Genomic DNA, 20,920 nt, shown 5'->3' on the forward strand with positions numbered 1-20,920 from the left:
AAGAAACCAGCCCTTGGAACGAGTAAACACAGGCCAGCCAAACTGTCTGTGTTAGCCATGTCCAACATAGGTTTCCATCTTGGGTTCCATCAGCTCTGTTAGGGGGTCATGTTTGATTAGCAGATCCCCAGAGTTATGGCGGGAATATGTCAAGTTCCTTCCAAGTGGTTGATTTTTGCAAAGTACTGTTAAAACTTCTGGTTCTGTTCGCCACACTCTGCATCAGTTTGTACAAGTCTTTCCATTGAAATGCAGCACTGCTCCCAGGCAGCCACTTGTTGGTGAGCCCTCCCCTGGCTTCCATTTCATTAATCTCATGTGGTCTAAACTTTAGTTTTATAGAGAGAGGATTTTTTTCCTTTTTGTGATGGACCTAATGGTGATGTGCTGAGCCAGAGGCTATCCCCAGTTTAGAACCTCTGGGGGGCCAGTTGTAAATTGCTTCCTGGAGCAGCTCCACCACTGTGCACTTAATGTGTGTGCATTGGGAGGCACCTCAGAGCCATTTGGATTTGCATTTCTCTTAATTTTTTGTGATTTGGAGTGTTTTAAGTAGCTTGGATTTCTTCCAGCTTAAGGCACTCTGAAAAGCTACCCTGGCCTGTCTTCTCTTCCCTGGGTGATTTCCTTTCTTTTCCTTCCCCTTTCTTCCATTCCCAGGCATTTACGTTCCTGAAGGTGACTGTGATGTCTCTGAGAGATTCCGGGGTCTCGGCGTGCGCATTGAGGACGACGTGGTGGTGACCGAGGGCTCGCCCCTCATCCTGTCTGCAGATTGCCCTAAAGAGATGCACCATGTGGAGCGGATCTGTGACCGGGGCTCTTGACCCGAAGCTCAGGCTCCTAGGCAGACCCATACACTCACCCCTGGAGGAGCTTCCAGAATGTGCACACGCATATATTCTCGAGTATATGTTTGTGCACATATGTGTATATATACATATATACATGTATTCATGTATATATGTATATATGTTTGTATGTATTCCCTTCCTTGGGAGTTGGAGGGAGTCTTTATGCGGACATTTTCCTTTTATACTTGGGAAGCCTAAAGAGGGAATTCTTCAGCTCTGGAGGGGGGCAAGGGGCCTGTTTATACAACAGCAGTGACTTAGGCCTGCTCAAGGTTTTAAGGTAAAGGGGTAGGTGAGGTCTGCATTTCCTCTGGTCTTTAATTAGTAAATCATTCATTGACAAAGGCAGGAAAAAGATGCCCCTCTCCCGCCCTCCCAATGTAGCTGTTCCTGCTTCCAGGGACTCCATGACCTGCCTTAGAGGCTTGGAGACAAGGCACAAAGCTCTTGGCTTCTCTTCCTCTCTCCCATGGGGGACCACACTCCACACCCAGAAGCCCTTAGCTGACCACGTTGTCTCCACAACTTGGGTTGGCTGGCTGCTGAGGCTACACCCTCAGTGAGGTGATGGCTCGGAGTCCATCCCTTGTGGCAGGCTGGGAAAGGGCTTTGAGGGCAGAAGAGGAGCTTGCTTCTGGACAGACCTTCCCTCTCCTTTTCCCGGTTTTCCATAGCTTATCCTGCCCTGGTGGTACCCATTCCCTGGTCAGGTGGGCCCTCTTCTTTGACCGAAGGGACCAGCTCGGCAGCCTCTCCAAGGCTGCAGCTCAGTCTGAGCAAGGGAGACTTGCCGACTCTCCCACCATTTGCTTAAGGCAGTGCTAATGCTGGTAAAGCTGCTGATGAGCCTTCAGCTGTCCCTTGAAATCCTGGTGTCCTGGTTTCCTGGTTGGGCTCGGGACACACCCAGCCCTGGCCTTGGTGCTGGGGCCCCACTAGGGAGGGAGCCTTAGGAAAGGGTTAAGAGTCAGTGCCAAAATCAAAGCCCAACTTCACAAAGTGCCAGTAAAAGGACCACGGATTGTTTAATAAACACGTCAGGGAAACGAGCTTGAGAAATGACACCCTTCGTGGAGTGCTGGAAGTGTGCCTATCTGATAGGAAAACTGGAGAGAGATACAGAGGAAGCCAAGGGCGGGCAGCCGGGCGCTCCTTCGGGAGGCAAGGATAATGTTACAAAGCCAAAGTGTTACAAATTATATCCGGGCTGCCCTTCCCCGCTGAAAAGGGGCCCGTGATGGCTGGACAGCTGGAGCAGGTGTCCACGAGGAGGCCCAGTGTTCCAGAGAGCCGAGATGTCCCTTTACATACAGCCTTAACCCCCGCACACACACATACACATATACACTGTCTTTCTCCATCTCTCTCTTGCCCAGGCCCCAACTTCAGCCTGCCATTTGCCACTTAAATGAAAAAAATGAGACAAGCAAGGTAGGAAGGCTTTTTTAAACTTGAAAAACCCTAGAATAAAAGCTTGACCTTTCTATATGGCATTCCTTGTGAAAGAACACAGTAACAAGTTTGCAACTTTCTGCTGAGAAACTGGCCGAACTTGGGCAGAACACGTTCTTGTATTTGATACTTACCTCCTCCTCCCTTCAAAAAGAAACTTTCAGGTCATTGGGAACTTTGTCCTGGGCCCTAGAGCCCTAAGTGTGCCTTTGAGTAGAATCGTGGAGCTGCTCTGGCCACCGTAAAGTCCCTCCGACAGGGTCTCTTGTCGCCCAAGTCCCAGCATCCTAACAGGACCCTCCTGGATACTTGAACAACTGGTGCTCCTGAGGTCAAAATCCCCCCCCCCCCGCACCATCACCTCGAAGACAGTATTTTATGAGGTGTGTGGCTTTGCTAGGTTTGGGAATTGGAGAGCAGACAGTCGTTCCGCCCGGGGTACATCCTTGGTGCTTCGCATAAAGATTGATTTGCCAGCCAAAAAAGTATTAGATCCTTTCAACATCCACCCACACCCCCAAGTGAACGCTTTTATTGGGCAGTGACTGGGGAAAAAAAAGCAAGGATATTCTTTTTCTTCCCTAAGAGGGGCTTGAGGAAACAATACCAATGGCAGTTATTTCAAGGTGGTTCTCATTGGCTCCCCAAACTTTGCATTTATGTTTGTTGATATCAAGAATGTTTCTTGTTTCTGGGTGAAGAGAAACCAGCAACCCCATTGCTGAGGGGTCACTGTTGGGTGCCCTTTGTGATATGTCTGATCTCAGGGCATTCTCATTTATTTTTGAAAGAGAAAGCCTCCATCTCGCACAGTTCCCCTCTCCTTGAGAGCAAGGGTCATTGTAAGACAAATCAGAATTTGCCCTCAATTTGGTGTATCCTCGGGGAGTTAGGGCCTCTGCAAATCTGACCACAGAGTCTGCTTCCCATGATAGCATTAGAAAGGTCCAGTAATAAAAGCAGATTTTACTCTTGAAGGGGAAAGGTTTGGGGGCGCTTTTTTATTTTGGTCATTCTTGCCACTGAGTGAAACAGTGTTAAAGCCAGACGTGGCCAACAAAGCCGTTGTCTTGAGAGGTGTCCCTTTAAGCTGCTGAGCTTGCTCGGGTGTCTGGCTAGGCTCGACCTTAACTGGAACAGGAGAGAAGGGTCACCAAATACCTCATGGATCCCTTGGGGGAAGAGACTCTTCCCTTATACCAAGGCCCTTCCCAAGTTCACAGAGCAGCTGAATATTTCTGACTGCCTTCTCCTTCCTGCACCCATGGGGAAATCATGGCAGATTCACAGAGGGGAATGGTCTCCTCGTGGGGTAGCTGATCTCAACCAGCATTCTGACAGTTTTATGAACTTTGTGAATATCGAGTTGGACAAAATGCTGTTACTTTGTAAAGACTCGCCCATTGAGATATCAGGTATTTCCCAACAAGGGAAAAATTTTGTTACCAGTGTTTAAAAATAAACTAATATACTGTACATTGCTTTTGGCCTTGTCATGTTTTGGAAGCTAAAGGTTTCTTCTGGTGTGACTTTTTCACCAAGCACTCAGCTCAAGGTTCTCTTGGGCAGCAAGCAACCATTTCACTTCCCGCTCTTGCTCACCGATATGTTCTAGACATAAGGACCCCATCCTCAGGCTGAGGGGAAGAAATGTAACTGACTGATCGAAGGGTGGCAGAGCCAGATCCGTCTGAAGGCAGTGCTTACACTGTAAATTAGGCCAGTGCTGGGCTTGATCCAGGTCCTGTCCCTTACCTGGGTGACCCAACACAAACTGCTGCACATTCCTAGGTTTCAGAAAGCCCCTCTACAAAATCTGAGGTTTGGATGAGATCTCAAGAGATTCCTTCCATCCCTAAAACCTGTAGGCCTAGTCTATGGAAAACTGGCCATAGGGAAGAGCATTTTCCCTCAATAGGGTGGGATCAGAGGAGGTTCTGACTTAGGTATTGAAGGAGGACGGAGGGCTGAAGGCTCAGTCTTTCCAGACCTGAGAGAGGGAGTTTGCAAATACATGGCAGCAGAAAGCAGTGGGCAGACAAGGATTCCCATTTGGCTGGGAGAGGAAAAGCCTTTAGAGGCAATGGCAAATTTTCGGTGCTAATGACTGACAAGAGGTATCTTCCTATAGTAGATTGCAAGCCAGTCTTTGAAGCGGGAGAGACATGGCTTCAGACCACCATCCCCTTTCTTGACCCAATATATGACTAGGCAAATCTCAGTAGTCAAGGCAGTGATGGATGATGGATGTTACGTAATAGACATAAATCACAAAGAACCAAAAATGCTGAGGCTTCCTATCAAGAGGCTCCCCAATTTTCATTCTTATTTATAAAGATCACTTAAAACATGGAAAGTATGAAATTCTCGGGGGCAGCTATTTCCATTCATTATCTAAGGTGTCTCCGAAAGGATGGTATACAGCGGAAAGTTCTCTAGGTTTTGGGTTTAGAATCAGGAGACCTGGATTTTAGGCCGGACTTGGTTAACCTCAGGCTCATGTACTGAGAAAGTCAAATTTTTTAAAGTAATTCGTTTGCTGGAACCACGTGCCCCTCTGCAAAATGAGGGCATTGGACAAAGAAATCTCCGAGGCTCTTTCCCATCCTGACATTCCTTGATAACACAAAATCCCACTTCTTTTTTTGCTAACACTCCACAAGGAAATCATAAGTGGAGTGTGGCTGCTAGCCTCTGAATCACCTCCAGAAAAGCCCCATTCTACATATGTTCCCATCCAGCCTTTGTCTGAAGCCTTCCAAAGGGAAAGAACTTACTGCCCAACGCAGCCCCCTCTGCTCTTGCCATGCTTGCATCAGGGTTTCCCTTGACACAGAGCCAGAATCTGCCTCTGTAACAACTCCCCAGAGCCCTCACTGCTTGTCGTGGACTCTCTGGGGCCAAGTAGAACAAACTTAATCCTCCTTCCCAAAGTCAGCTCTTCAAATACTTGAAGACCAGAGGCATTTATTTATCTTCTCCAGACCAAACATGGCCACTTCATTCGGTGATGTTCAAATTGGGCACCCTCGACCCATCCTAAAAGATGGCCCCATTCCTACCCTGCCCTCCCTTAAATGTTCATAGGAACTCTGTGTCCGACCTGTGGCAGAGCACGTCGAGCTCATATTGGTCTGATCAGTCACACTGTAACTTGACCCCAACAGTGATGTCATTTTGGTCCTTTTCAAGAACGCGGACAACCAATCCTCCCACTGAACACGATCATCCAGATAGGGCCTGACCATGGCAGTTATGGGGAGACCCTCATCTTCTCTCCTTCTAAGAGGATTAAGAGCCTCTGACTCAATTCATCTTACGAAGAAATACACTTTTGGGGCTGTGATTTTAGCCCCTACTTGGATAAGAAAAAATTAAAAACTGGACCAACAAAAGCTCAGTGGATCAGTACAGCATATTATTACAGGTTCAGTAACTGCAAGGCTGGGCTCGCCCCATGATATTTCTTTTTTTGTCAAATGTTGGCACCAGGGCAATGAGTAAGACAAGGAAATGAGTGGCAGGTAGCCTCTCAAGGAGTAGCCACTTCAAGACTTTCAGTTGGTCTACACCCTGTCGGTCACAGTCCACTGCTGTCCCAGTTTCTTGAGAGCAGATATGAAAATCATTCACTGGAGAGTGATCCTGATGAATCTTGTGCTCTGAAAACTGGATTCAAACCTGGACCTTGGTTCCCTGGCCTGTAGAATGAGGGAGTTAGTTCAGAGAATGCCTCTAAGCCATGAGTTTACCATTGGGGATTCAAACTTGTTAAGAGTCCATGAGTCTGGTCAAAGTGGAACCTGAAAAATACTTGAAAGTGGCCAGGACAGGAAAGGCAAATAGAATCAATCGCAAATTAGACATTTAAGAAATACAGTGATTATAGGTTAGCTGGTTAATGTGGATTTCACAGAGTAAAGAAGAATGAATGAAGTATTTATTAAACACTTACTTTGGGCAGAGCACTGAGCTAAGTAAGCTCTGGTAATATAAAGTATGACCAAGCGTGGAAACTTCTCAGGAGCTACAAGAAAATTGAAATATGCCTTATGAAAAAAATTAAGAAAAATATCACATCTTTTGGCGTTTTGGGAGGACATAAAAGTTGGACTTTAGGATTCATTTTTCTCTGCAGTGGCTTAGCACAGTTCATGACACACAGTGAAGACAGTAACTGCTTTATCACTCCATGTATCATTTATACCTGCCAACCTGTCCATACTTACCAATATACCTGCCTAATTACCCATCACTGGTTGTTTAAAAAAAAAAAAAAAAAAAAAGGCTGGAAAAGATCTGCTTTGTTTAGCCTCAGAGAGAAAGTTCTAGAGCTTATTTTTCAACACTAAAACTCTGAAAAACAGAAAAATAGGCATCTAACAAGATCTGGCTTTTAGTCCTCCAAACCTCGAAGGGCACCTGCAGGGTGCTTTCACCTTGCAGGTCAGGAGGGTGGTCCCTAACCAAAGCAGCATTTTCAGGACTAGGCAGAGAATGAAGTCCTGGGGGAAAAGGCTAGATATGGAATTAGAAAATGAGCCATTGATCCTTTTCCAGCCTCAGTTTCCTCAGTGAGCCAGACAGAGCCTCATCCAGGGTCACAGATTTAGAGCATCAAGGTTCAAAGAATCAGTCTCTGGATGGGAAGCTGGACAGTGACCAGAGATCCTCCTCTCTACAAAGGGCCTCTTCCTGCACAGCCTTTGCTTCAAAACCTAAGAAGGGATGGGAGGGGAGGGATGGAAGGGGAAGGGGCTCTGAAGCAGGCAAGCTGCTCCGGCCCCATCGCTTCCAGCTCTAAATGAAAAAGCCTAAGAAACCCAGAGAGGAAGAGGAAGAGCCAATTGTCAAGCCTTAGGTTTTTGTACCCGGAAGATTTGGGGGGAGGGGGAGACGGGCAGCACAGCTGGCTCTCGTAGATGAAAAGGAGAAATTGTTGACATGTGGGACCCCCGAGGGATATGAGAGCTTTGTGGGGATGGGAGGGAGTCCAAAGGAATCCATTGAGACAGGGAGGGAAGCTTCGGGAAATGTAACTGGAGTCGCAGAAAGGAGGTACGATCTTGGAGACGTTGGGGAGCAGTATCTGGAGGAAAATTTGGGTATCATGGAAGGCACTCGAGGGGACCCAGGATGGAGACATGATCTTAGGGGATGGGGACGTATGGGATGATGAGATTAACTGGAGATTTGGGACCCCCGAAAGGAGTCTTGAAGGCTCTTTGGAAGTAGAGAACCCCTCTCATCGAGACCCAGCAAGGAGACATGGTCTTGGAGAATGGGAGTATGGGGGGGGGGTGTTAGGGGAGACACGGAAAGTTCGGGGATCCAAAGAGAGAACATTAGGGTCCCGTGGGGAATCGGGGAGACCTCGGATCTCGGTGGTCGTGAGGGGAGCGGGGAGACCTTGTATATCGGTGGCCGTGAGGAATCGGGGAGACCTCGGATCTCGGTGGCCGGGAGGAATCAGGGAGACCTCGGCTCTCGATGGCCGTTGGGGGAGGGGGGTAGCTCAGGAATGCTGGGGAGGGGGGGGCGCATTGCGTAGGTGGAGGTGCCTTACGTGTGCACGTGCGTGGGTACGTGTCTGCCAGTGCGTACTCGGGCCGGGGGGCCGGGCTGTCCCCCCCAACCTCCCGCCAGGCTCGGAGGCTGTGGCGCAGCACCCCAGCGGGGTCCCTGCGGCTCCCGGGGATGGGGGGCTGCGCACGGGGGGAAACCCGGAGCCTCCTCGGGCTCAGCGCGGGGGGAAGGCTATTCTGGGGGGACGACGACGTCTTTTCGATTTCAGCTGGGCTTACTCGGCCCCTCCCTGTCCAGCCCCGCCTCCTCTGGGGGTTGAGCAACCCCAGTGACAACCTGGGGAGACAAGAGGGAGGGGGGAGAGCCCGACCAGCGCCTTTAAGGGGCGTGGCTTCTTGCCACGCCTCGGAGCCTCCGTACGCCGGGAGGGGCGGGGCTGGAGAGGGAGGAGGTCGGAGGCGGGAGGGGGAGGCGTGCACCGCCGCGCAGGCGCAGTGAGCGCGCGACGGGCACTCGCTTTCCAAAATGGCGGCGGCGATGGATGTGGACACCCCCAGTGGCACCAACAGCGGCGCCGGCAAGAAGCGCTTTGAAGTGAAAAAGGTTGGGCCTGTCCGGCACCTCCCTCAGAGGGGCCGGCGGGGTGTGGGTCCGCTTGCAGGGCCAAGCGGGGGACGGCTGGGCTGGGGGGCCCCTGTTCCCCGGCGTTGCTGGGGTACCCGGTTCTCCACAGGAGGACGGAAGTGGGCGGGATTTCGGCGGGGATGGACGCGGACGCTGCCCAATGGGCGCGGGCGAGGCTGCCCGGCGAGGAAGCGGGACGGGCCAATGGGCGCGGCCGTTGTTGAGAGGCCGGCGGGCTGCGGCTCCTGCACCTCTGCCGGGAGCCTGAGCTGTCATTGGGGGAGGCGGTGGCGGCGCGGCCGGGAGGGGCGGGGGTGGGGCCGGATCTGCCCCGCCCAAGCCAACCCAGCCCAGCAGCGGAGCCGAGCCCGGGGTCTCGTGACGCCTCGGGGGCTGCCCCGCCCGCTCCTCTGCTCCCTCCCCGGGGCGCGGGGGTGGGAAGGGGGGGGGCACCAGCCGGCTCCCCCTTCCCCCCTCCCCGCAGCCCCTGGCCTTTGCTTTGTCCCGCGGCTCCTCCCAGGCCCCTTGTTCTGGTCACGTCCAGAGCCCGTGGGTTTGCCCTTAAGCACTCGAGCCCCCTCCCTCCCCCAGTTGAAATGGAGGGGGGACGTGGAGAAGAGGGCTACGGTCACAGCAAACCTGAGGGCATTCTCTCCTTCAGAAATCTCGGGGGGAGGGATGGGATTGAAGGGTTTGCAAACACCCCCAGTTATACGTTTTAGAGACATGGGAGATCCATTTTTGAGTGCAATAAATGAAGGCATCAGAAACGAAGTCCCTGCTGCCGCCCTTCCCCCCCTGAAGTGGGAGGAGGAGGAGGGAGGTGCTCCCCGACTATCTGAAACACGGGGGGGGGGAGGGGGCTCCTAGTTTACCTGGGATGGAAGAGGCAGTTGGGCTACCGTGGGGAGCAGAATGGCTTGCACCCCACTGGTGAGCCCCGGATGGATGCTGGCTGGCCTGGATCGATGCCTGGGATGTAGATTTAGAAAGGATGACCTGAGCAATGACCAAGCCCCTTTTATCCTGGGATTAGCCATTTCCACCTGGTCATCCCCCACTTGAGGCTCTGCTGGGCATTTTCTGTGGATGAGGGTTTCCCATAGGACATCCTGGGGGGGAGGGGTGCTTGGAGCTCCTGAGAGATCCCAGCACTTATTACAGCTAAAAAGGACTTTACAGAGACGGGAGGCTGCAAGCTCTCGGTCTTTTGGAGAGCTGGCTGGACAGGGGGTCCGGCCACCAACGGTGCTTTTATCACATAGGAGACTGGCCCTGCTTCCTGATTGCCTTGGCTAAAGAGCAAGGTGGACCCATTGCTCTAGGAACTCTGCAGCAAGTGTGCATCCTTCTCCCCTTTTTCTCTTTGCAGTGGAATGCAGTAGCTCTCTGGGCCTGGGATATTGTGGTTGACAACTGTGCCATCTGCAGGAACCACATTATGGACCTTTGTAAGTCACTGGGGGAGGGGATCAAGAGGAGAAGGTGGCAGGGCTTGGGGGTCCAAGTTGGGCCCCTTTTCTTCCAAGTGACCTAAAGACAGAAGTGCCGCATCTAGGCTGTGAACCTTTTAGAGACCGAGCTAACTGGAAAGAAATCCACTCACATCTGAGGGGGGAAGACCACGCTTCCCAGTGAATAGTAAAAAGAGAAGGTTGACTCTCCATCATCTCTGGCTCTCCTGCCAGGCACAAAAAAGGCAGAAATAGTTAAAGGAAAAAGAAAGTTACAAATGCTCTTTCAGGACCATTGTTTGTGGGGCACAGGTTGCAGGGAAGGTCAGAAGACGAAGGGAAAACACTTTTCGGTCTCTCAAACATAGTAGAGAATCACGGGAAACTTCAGATTCCCAGTCAAATAGCTCAAAGGGAATTATACTTACATCTTTACACGCCACATGGGACACAATTGGCTGCTGAACACATGCTGTTGAATGGCTAGCCTTTTAGTAATAAGAACAAGAAAATCAACCAGGAACACTTTTAAAAGCCAATCTTGAAGAGTTAATGTGCAAAAATGGTTTGTTTTATTATTAGCAGTTAGGCCAAGAAATCTACAAACACCCAAATTTAGTTCTTTATTTTTGAAATAGCTTCAGGGAACTGTGATAAATTTTCATGATTAAATTATCAGCCAGTGGGAATAGTCTGTAATCATAGCTACATTTTCTAAATTAAAAAATAAAATTCATTAGTTGCTGTTGGGAAGCAAGCCTGACTCTTATGATTTTGTAGTGTATTGATTGGTGGTTGGGTAGACTGCCTTTGTCTTAGGTAGGATCTTTTTGGTTTTCTGTGGGTTTGAGGCTTTTTTCCAGGGGAGAAAGGAAGCAAGCAGTGTTTCTCTTTCACACATAGGCAAATCCACAGCTTCCAAGAAATTCCAAATACATATCTACATATATATATATGTGTATATATGTATTTGTGTATGTGTATACATATATATATTATGTGTGTGTGGCATGTATATTTGAAAGATGCCAATCACAGAAGAACATATGTACACCCTTAAATGTGTGTGGGTGTAGTCTTTGATTACAGCCAGCCAATATCTGTGCCTTGCCCAGAAGTAAGAAGATCTGACTTGGGGTTGCTTTTGTATAAAGGTTATTATTTAAAATTCTTTTCACATTTCCCATTTTTACCCCAAATAACCATGCATTGTAAGAATCAGTGTTAGTTTTGGAAAGCCAGCCTACTAGCTGTATCACAGGGAAACTCAAGGCCATGCTTGCTCTCTTTCTACTTGTATTTTCTCTTAGATCTTGTTGAGTGAATATAGGCCTTTAAGGGTGCTTCTTCTTCTTCAAGATTCTTATGAAGAGCTATTCATTGTCAGTTTGGGTGCTGTATAGAAGTTATATGACAATGGGTTATAAACAACTTACATGCCAGCGTCTGATCTTCTGAGGGTCTCAAAAAGTGTTTGAGCTGTCAAGATGGCCCTCGCTTTTCAAAAGTAAATGGATTCTAATTTGACTAGACCATCCTCTAAGAAAGCATCAACGCTCGCTTTATTAACAGCTTCATCTAAAGAGACTCCCTCCTTGAATTAACATGTGTACCACCAAACATGGGAGGCCACTGTTAGTGCAGACAGGCTTAGACTGCCAGGCCTGTGATGCTGATCCAGAGAGCTCTGGTCTGGCATCTCTGCTTACTATATAACGTGCTGGGCAACTTCTGTATCTGTTGGGCTTGTGGTCATTTCTTCAAGCCTTTTGTTCACCATGAATGTTTTCTCAGGAGAAAGGCCTCACAGAAGGTTCCAGTTGGCCTCTTGTTCTGCTACTAATAATTGGTCTCTTCCTGAAATCATGGGACAATTTATGTGCCCTGAACTTGAGAGATAAATTCACTTCAGGTAGAGCCAACCGCCTTCACTGTACTGATAGCCAGATAACTCAATATAGACTTTACTTTGTCCCCTTCCAAATTAAATTAAATTGGGCCCACTATTGGGAAGCAAAATTCAGTGGTCTCAGTTTTGTCCGCAGACACTTTCTACCTTGTTTCCATTATCTTGATAACCTCTCCTCAGCTACCCACTGTTCTGCTAGTCATCCTTTCCTCCTTAATAAGGTAAAAAGAGGATCTCTTCTCATTTACATATTACCCTACCTTGATTCTCCTAGACTATGATAAATACTTGTTAACTGACTCCACTGAATATATTTCCCTGCAATCCAGTCTCTTGGATTGTACTTCAGCCAGCCTGCCTTTCTAAGACCTTGTCTTGACTCTGAAGCTTAGTTGAAAGGCCCCTCCTCTCTGAAGTCCTTCCCACATAACTCCCCATTATTCCCAGCTTTTCCTGGAGCATAACTTGTTCCAGATTTTGCCCCTTTATGTCTACCTATGTTATACTTTTGCATTTGCGTTGTATCGTCTAGTGGAATATAAGGTCCTTGAGATCAGAGACTGAATTTGGGCTTTTTATCCATCACTAGCTTATTAGTTGTCATGATACATGGAGCTGAAATATTGGTTGAATTGAATAGATTCACAAGTGTGAAATAAAGTTTTTTTTCCCCTGATTAAAGGAATTTCTGGCTTGAATCAAAAGAAAGGGGAAAGTTGATGTGTGGGATAGAAAGGCAGGGAGCCCCTGAAACCACACCAAGATAACTTGACAGACTGCTGGTCAATGTGATGATAAAAGGAACTTCTGGAGGTCTCTTGTCTATGTTTGCTAGTCACCTTTCCAGTCAGCAGGTTCTGCTCCCTCCCTCCCAGGTTCTTTCCTGTTCCCCAAGAAGGGATTATCAGGGCAAGGTTGGTGAGGGCCTAATCCTGGGAATTACTGTGGGCCAAGACATCTTTTTTGACAGCAGGGGTGGGGAATGGCCGAAGTCTGTGTAATATGTGCAAAATCATTTGCATAATCAGTAATCAACCACAGGTGATAATGAGCTGAAAGCTAGCTGCTACAACCTCTTTAGTTCTGTAAGTTGATCATTTTGTATGACCCATGAATGATAATATAAATATCCAAATGGCCCTTGGCAGAATAAAGGTTCCTGCACCTGTTTTAAAACTTGCACATGTCTGCAGGACAATGTTTTCCTCAGGATCAGTACTTTTCCTGTTGCTCCTTGACTTGTCTAAAGTCAGGCACTGGACTCACCTAGCTTTAATCTATCTACTCTTGGCCCCCAAACTTCAAATATGTGTTTTCTCATACGTTTGATATTTTTAAATATTTAATATTTGATTGGTTTTTTAAATTTCATAACCCCCCTCATCTGACGTCCTAATGCCCACCCCTCTGCCATCTCTCTTATTCCTCTCTCATGAAGTTTCTGATCAAGAAAAGGGGTTATTGTAATCAGGCCCTTCATAAGTAATAATACCATTGTAATTCTTGAAATATTTAGTGAGTTTTTGTTCTGTACAAAACACTTTCTAGGTCCTAGCTGAACTAAGTGGAAGATCACTTTTGGAAGAAAAACAATCTAGTCCTCATGCTGAAATTGTCACCTTACTCATGACTTTTCTTTTTTTGGCTAGATTTTTATCCTCCTTTAATTGTAGGTCCTTCATCATGAAATGAACTGGTCCTTGAGAACCCGTGTGGTCATTTGCTCTCTTCAGCAGACATAAAAAAAATCACAAGCAGAAACTTTAGGTCTTCATTTGGGTGATTCCTTAAAAATGAGTGCTAGACAAAGAACAGGTCCAAGAGAAGGAGAGTGAAATGCTGCTTTAGGTGGGAGCTGTTTCTTAAACAGATCCTTCAAGAAACTTCTGGAGGCCTCTTGTCTGTGTTTGCTAGTCACCTTTCCAGTCAGGACATAATTATACCTTTTTTTTCTCTAGGTTTCTAGTTACTGCCAGGTTTACATGATGAATAATTGAATTCTACAAATATTTAGTACTTCTATTGAAAGCAATGTTCAAAGATTTTATTAGGCCCTGACCTCAAGAAATTTGTGATCTCAGACACATACCCAATGAGCTAGAATGCAAATCAGAACATGATAAAACCCAAGAAATTCACGAGAAGTCGCAAGAAATCTGAGGGGAAAGAAGCGGCTTCTAGCTGGGGAGAGTTAGACAATTCTACCGATTCAGCGATTAGTGGGAGAAGGTCAAGCAGCTGGCAGAAGAGATCCCTGCCCAAGTCCAGCTGGGAAGCAGCGAAGGAGTCGCAAGTGTGAGCTGCTGTGATTCAGAGAGGGCTTCATGAGTTATATTGGGCACCATAGGGAGAGAAGAATGTCAGTGGGGTGGGGGAGGGGAGGCAGTCCATGCCAGCCAGAGTTTGGAAAGGGGGACGTGAGCTGTCAGTCTGGCGTGACTTAAAACTTTGTTAGAAGGGCAGGAAGGGAACATCAGAGCCAGATTGGGGAAAACACTAAATGCCAGGGATTTGGAGTCAGCAGTAGGAACCCATTGAAGACCTTTGAGCAGTAGCATTGTGAGAGCAGGGCCTTGGGAAGATGCTGCAAATGTTGATGTGGAAGGGGGATCAGAGAAGGGTCAGGACTAGGACCCCTTTGGAAGGCAGAGGGAAAAGAGATAGCAAGGATTCAAGGCTCCCCATTTCCACATTAGAAAACTGATTAAATAAAATCACACTTTTTTTTGCAAATGTTAAAAAAAAAAAAAAGACCCTCTTGCCATAGTCGTCAAAAGTGCAGGAGGAGTTGCTGTTACAGGCAGGTAAAAGAGTTCCTACTCCTGAGATTGTGTGATCTTGTTCCCACAGGTATAGAATGTCAAGCCAATCAGGCATCCGCCACCTCTGAAGAATGTACTGTCGCATGGGGAGTCTGCAATGTAAGAGAAACATCTTTATGTTCCATAGACATACCATTCTCTTGTCTTTTCTGTTAGGTTTGCTGTTAAATAGAAAACCTTTCCACAGTGGGCTCTATGCAATAAGTACATGGAAAGTAAGATTTTTAAACATCATTCGCCTGGTTTTGCTCATTGCTTCTGTGGGCCAGTAACTATTTGCAAGGTGCCTTTATGCAGCACTTCAGCTGGGCCCTTCCTTGGTCATGCTGTTTTCTTCACAAAGGCTCCCAGCTCCTTGCTCATCGTGTAGGTCACAGTGGAGCGGGAAAGGAAGATCAAGATTAAGGGCAGAAGGGGCAGCCCTGGCCCTGGCCCAAGCCCAGCCCCAATCCCAACCCCAACCCCAACCCCAAGGCTGACTTTTTAAACAAACGTGCTGTAGAGAGACTTCTTAGTGGGCCACAGATTTATTCCAGCAGCATTTAGAATGCTTCAGAAACTCTTTCCCTGGAAATGGCCTTTGAGCCTCTAAAAACATTTGCTTCACTAGTCTTTTGGGTTGTTTTTGTTTTGTTTTATTTTAAACCAAGCATTTACTTTTTCTCTCTCTCACTTGTCCCTTCCCTCCTGGAAAACGAAGAAGAGAGAAAGAAAACCCTTATAACAAATACGCCATGGTCAAGCCTAATTGAATCCTGCTTTTGGCCATGTCCAAAGCTGCCCGCCTCATCGGGCGTCTCATCTATCCTCTTTGTGTCAGGAAGGGTTTGCTTCTAGTCTAGTTGGTGACTGATCAGAGCTTTGCTCTGTTGGATGCAGCCTGGAGCCATTTGGGCTGAATGAGTTCTAGGCTGGAGCACTGGCGGCTGTCAGAGAAGCCTGAGCTCCCATTGGGTGGAGGACATCCCCCGTAAGCCCCCGGCCATGAGAAGGCTGCCCTTCTCATAGTCCCAGCCTCCCTGGTTCCAAGTTCCCTTCCAGCTCCCACTCTTGATCCCTATGAGCAGTCTTCTCAGTGTATTGGCCAGCTTCCTGCAGACTGGTTGTAAAGGGCGTTGTTAGGATCTAGCCGAGGACCCTGGGCTCTCCTCTCTGTGGGTCTCTTCTAAAAAGCTCAATGTGCTGGCTCCAAAGCTGCTGAAGAGCCAGGGCAGCCTGTTGCGGGGTCGGTGCCAGCCAGCCTTTGCCCTGGCCAGCTGAAGCAGGGTAAGAGGTTCTGCGGCCCAGCCAGCTCCACAGAGTTAGGGTTGTGAAGGTCAAGGAGGTTGACTAAAGTTGTCCTTAGAAAGGCCCAGGACCAGCACGGGTCCTGATGATTCTAGCGCTTTCTCCAGTGAACTCTTTTTTTTGTTTTAATAACTTTTTATTGATAGAACCCATGCCTCTCCAGGGAACTCTTGCAACTCCTCCCAGGACTGGCTTCTGCTGGCTCTCCCTGAGGTAGAACACTCCTGCTCGATGCCCCCAATGCAATGGATCTAGTCTTTATTTACTACACCTGAATTTGGTTATAATTGTTACAAAACAACAGTTACAAAACTCCCCAAAGATCAGTCCCTCTCCTGCTTCTTCGTAAGCTCTCTTTGCTCTAGAATTCCCCCAGCCTCCCGTAAGTTCAAGGCCGTGGTGGATGCCACAAAATGAGCGTGCTTGCAGACCAGCCTGGGGGGTAGCTTTTCTCCTCCAGGCACGTGTCTTGAGTTGTAGGAGGCAGCCAACCCTCCCTGCTGCTTGCAGATTATTCTCTATAACAAGTTGTGTGGGGACATGAGCCCCCAAGGTCACTGACCTACGGCCTTGAAACAGATCCTCTCCTCCCCTGCCCGAAGGCAGGCTCTGCTCCTCTCCCAAGGCTACTCAGGGAGTATCCTTGCTCGCTGCTCCATCCCTCTCCCTCCCTTCACCCCAATTCGAGTAATGCCCTTTTCCCACATCCTTGTCCCAAAGGAAGATGATGTTTGTCTGCCCTCCCCATAGTCTGCCTTCCCCACTGCCTCCTCTCAGCAAATTTAAAATGAACCTTGGCGTCCACAAGATGAGATGCATCTCTGCTGACAGAAGCCAGCCTTTGCCACTGGGAGGGTGCTGGAGGGAGTTCTGGGCTCCCAAAGCACTGGCCCTTGGGGTGAGGCCTGAGGGAAAATACTGGGAAGCTGGGATCCATGGGCAGGCCCAGGGGAGCCCTCGGCCTGTGAGAAGAGCAGAGGAGAGCCACGTCCTGGACGGGCAGGGCATGATGGGGGTCCCGGCCTACAGTGTCTGCCCCGTGCATTCTGTGATTTTTCTGTTCGTTATAGTGAAGTTTCTGAGAATGGATCTCCATACAGAGAGGAGAGAGGTTCATCTTTTGCCTTCTCGTGTCTTCCTCCACACCTCTGCTTCTGCCTGGCTTGTGAGGTAGTGATGGAGATCCTCCTTAATGTGCTTTGCTTTCTATTTCAGCACGCCTTCCACTTCCACTGCATCTCTCGCTGGCTCAAAACCAGGCAGGTGTGCCCGCTGGACAACAGAGAGTGGGAGTTTCAAAAGTAGGTGCTCTGAGCAGTTTGGTGTGTGATGGGAGACACACAGACTTCCTGGGGTGGGGGGCTGAGTATACTTGGGGGTTTTTTAAATTTAGACTTTGGTCACCAGAGTAGCAACCATTCGTGTACCTGGGGGGCGACTCTGTCTTGGACTAACAGCTGGTGGGACTCATTTAATAAGATTCTAAGGAGGCACCGTGGGTAAGGAGCCTTGGCTTCCAGCATCTGCTCTGCACACCCTTACGGACCTTGAGATGGACTGCTGACGTCTCATTTCATCTGTAACATAAGCTGAAGGACTCTGTACTCCCAGCCTCTCAGAGCTGGGAGAAGGGAGCTTTGGGAAGCCTTGTGAGGCTTGCCAGAGGCCTCAAACACATCCCTTAATTCAGTTCAGTAAGTCTTTCAGAGGGCCTTCCATGTGACAGATGCAGAGGAAAGACAAGGCAAGGTCCTGTCCCAAAATCCAGCCATACGGGAACCTATCTTATGAGAAGATGTCGGGATCCCAACCCTTAGAATTGTCTGGAAGGGCTGGGCACTGGCAGAGGTGGAGCTGCTCCCGGGGCATGGGCACGTAGGCTACTTTCCAGTGAGCCTGAGCTAGGGGTCCGGCCTGTCAGCCTGGATGGCTTGAGGGATGGAGGGCATTTCCTAGTGGCGAGCAGGCAGCGGCACTGGCCCTGCTACAGGGCCCAAGGGTATTGGGTCTATGCCTTGTAAAGCAGAGACAGCAGAATAGGGGTTTGGCTTTGGTGCCAGAGGACCTGCCTTCAAATCCTTGCTGTACAATTTCTAACCTCTGGACTAAGACAAATCACTTCAGCTTGTGGGCGTCAGTTAAATTAGGTGTTCTCAAGGTCCATTTCTGCTCTAAAACTTAGGATTCTAGCCCCCTCAAACCCAGATTAAAGCACTGGTTTATCTGATAAGCAATTGGACACTTTGGGGTATTCTTCCGTGACGTGGCATTGGGTGTCACGTGGACCTTATTTGGGCCCCTGTCCAAGAAGCTGCTTCCAGGGAGTACCAGAAGGACCCAGTATAACATGGCCTAGAGTGAGAACTTCAATGGCTGATTTTACAAAGAAACCTACCTAGTAATCCTTAGAAATCTAAGCTTTGTTCTGGGAATATAACAGATCCAAGAGGCCTGGGGTTAAAGATAAGGATGCCAAAGAGACAGGCTCGGGGCTTGACACACGCAGCCCCAGGCCAGGGTCTCGCCATAGTCCTCTGCTGGGGCCAGCGGAAACTTAGTGCTTGACATATCCTATAGGGAGGCTCCAAACTAAGTTCAGAGGATGGAGGACAGAAGTGGACTTGCTCTGTGTTGCCTAGAATCCACCAATCTCTCAAATTTCCTCCCCCAAAAATAAAGTCAGCAGTAGAATTAGGAAGGTTTTGGTCCTGGCCCTTCTACACACTTTATGACCTTGGGCAAAACACTTGTGTCCCAAGGAGATTGATGATCTCATCTGTGAAAGGGGGGGTCTTAAAGACCTTGCAGGTGACTCCCAGAGTGCTACTGCCAGCCCTCAGCCCTCTCCTGAGCTCCAGGCCTTCTTTCCTTAGCAACTGCCCTGGGGCATTCCTGGGCATCCCACACTGCAGAGTCCATCCTTCCAGTCAGGCAGGTTTTTGAAGTCTCCCAGCTGCCCTCAGCTCTTCCCTCTCCCTCATCCCCTGTAGTTAATCAGTCGCCAAGTCTCGTCCTCCACCCTCCACCCCGTCTCTCACGTCCCTCCCCTTCGCTCCCCTGTCCTCTGCACTACTGCTAAACTAGTCCCTCTATAGTTTCTCCTCCCCTGTCCATTCTCTGCGCAATGCTTAATTGATATTCCTGAAGCATGATGGAGCCAGACCCCTGCCTACCAGGCACTAGTGGCTCTTAAGACAAATAGACATTTTTCTTTTGTGCGCCTTTCTCACCACATCTCCCCTCACACTTTGCTCTACCTTCCAGCCCCAGTGGGCTGCTGATTCCCCCCCACCCTGTGCCCTCCTTGCCTTAGTTGGAAGCCAGAGCTCCATTCACTCACCTGAAGCCCCCCTCCCAACCCCCAATGGTTTCTGTATCTTCTCCATCAACTTGATGAGTTGTTTCTCAGCAGTAGAATTTAAGTGTTGAGGGCAGTTTGGTTTTTGTGTGTTTTAGTGTCCCCAAGGTTCGACAGATGCAGGGGATCTGGATGTGGGTGCTTAAGAAATGACTGTTGAGTCGAATCGAGTGACCTAGGAATGTCCGCCCTCCGTTGGGGCTTCCCTCAGGGAAGCCTGAGAGCAAAGCTGAGCCAGTACTGGCAAGGCCAGCCCTTCCTCAGGCCCAGGAACCTCACGGTGCCCCTGTAGCAAGGGCCAGCCTCTGATTGGTGGGGGAGGTCTCAGAAGAACAGGGACTGGCAAGGAGCCGGCCTCCTGAGCCACACACGTGGGGCCCATGTAAGCCGCCAGCAGGCTTTAGCCCAGAGGCCCTGCGGGCTTGGACCGACTGGGAAGGAGGAGGCTCCAAGACAACTATCTTCCTTTTGTTTTTCAGGTATGGGCATTAGAAAAAGCACCTTCTTCCTCAAGATTATCACTTTTGTTCGCTACTTGATGACTTGCTGTCCTGTTGCTTAATTATACATGAGTTAAAGCCAGTCTTTGGTCTTGTGTGCAGCGTCTTTTGAGTTTGGTCTTAGTGCCACCATATTGTATTCTGTGTGAAATAAAGCCCTGTTGGATCCAAGAAACTTCTGGTCTCTTCCATGTGTTCTAGAATGATGACATCACAAGGATTTTCTCTTCCCGGACTAGGAAATCGTCCTTCTGAATTAAACATTTGAAAAGAAAACTGAGGATGTGGATTGATTGAATTAGATAGTCTGTGCCCTGCTTGGCCCTTACTAGACCGAGGCTGGGTGAGTGGCGCATTCCGTCCTCGGTTATCGGGCACCTGCCCATCCTCTTCCTCACGGTCGGACCAGTCCCACTAATGTGGTGGCTCCATCAGCTCCCGTCATGCAGCATTTTCTTACGCTCGATTATCCCGAGTCTTCCCCTCGTTCTCTTGATGGTTTCATAAGTTCCTGTGAATTCTCCTGGCACGTTGGGATGGATGATACTTCTGTCTCCACGTCCAGCCTCCATCGGGCCAGATCCCATTCCCACATCCCCTGGACATTTACACCGAGATAGCTCTGGGCCTCGCAAGGTCCGCGTATCCAAAATGCATTCTCCTTCCCCTCGGCCCACCCCTCCTCACGAGCCTATTTCCAGTAGGAGCACAGCCACCCCCCATGTTTGTGGTCTGGGGGACCCGGCCACTCCCCATTTGCTCCCCCCTTCCCTCCATAACATTTTGATTGTCCTGCTATGTCACATGGGTCTCGGGGGTCTGGGTTGTCTGCCAACTTTGGCTTTCGAGGGGAATCCGTGACAGGCTGGGGTTTTTGGTCTTTCTGTTTTTGGAGTACAGCTAGAACTACAGAGTCGGGGGCCTTGGGATGGGGTTCCCTCCCACTTCTTGTTGAGCTGCTGCAGCCCCGTCTGACTCTCGGTGACCTCGTTTGGGGCTTTCTTGGCAGACATCCTCCGATGGTTTACCATTTCCTTCTCCAGCTCGTTTTACAGTTGAGGAAACAGGCAAACATTTAAGTGAGTGACTCGGTCAGACATTGGTGTCACAGGCCACATTTGGACCCAGGTCTCC

General features: G+C 49.1%; 2 protein-coding genes across 4 annotated transcripts in view; both read left to right on the forward strand.

The window, feature by feature from the left end:
* The window catches only part of XPNPEP3 (X-prolyl aminopeptidase 3), a 32,053-nt gene extending 28,271 nt beyond the window's left edge, over positions 1-3,782 (forward strand). For all 3 annotated transcript variants that reach the window (XM_051962101.1, XM_051962102.1, XM_051962103.1), the window contains one exon: positions 661-3,782. In XM_051962101.1, coding sequence (XP_051818061.1) covers positions 661-827 — 167 coding nt within the window. In that variant the 3' untranslated portion in view covers positions 828-3,782. The remainder of the gene's footprint in view (positions 1-660) is intronic.
* A 4,487-nt stretch (positions 3,783-8,269) lies between these two features.
* RBX1 (ring-box 1) lies at positions 8,270-19,961 on the forward strand. Its single transcript, XM_051962106.1, has 5 exons — positions 8,270-8,435; positions 9,829-9,907; positions 14,670-14,740; positions 17,144-17,229; positions 19,766-19,961. The coding sequence occupies exons 1-5, from the start codon at positions 8,358-8,360 to the stop codon at positions 19,776-19,778; spliced, it is 327 nt and encodes a 108-aa protein (XP_051818066.1). The 5' UTR covers positions 8,270-8,357; the 3' UTR covers positions 19,779-19,961.
* Positions 19,962-20,920: the final 959 nt, after the last annotated feature.

Source organism: Antechinus flavipes, chromosome 5, assembly GCF_016432865.1.
Source record: "Antechinus flavipes isolate AdamAnt ecotype Samford, QLD, Australia chromosome 5, AdamAnt_v2, whole genome shotgun sequence".
NCBI lineage: Eukaryota > Metazoa > Chordata > Mammalia > Dasyuromorphia > Dasyuridae > Antechinus > Antechinus flavipes.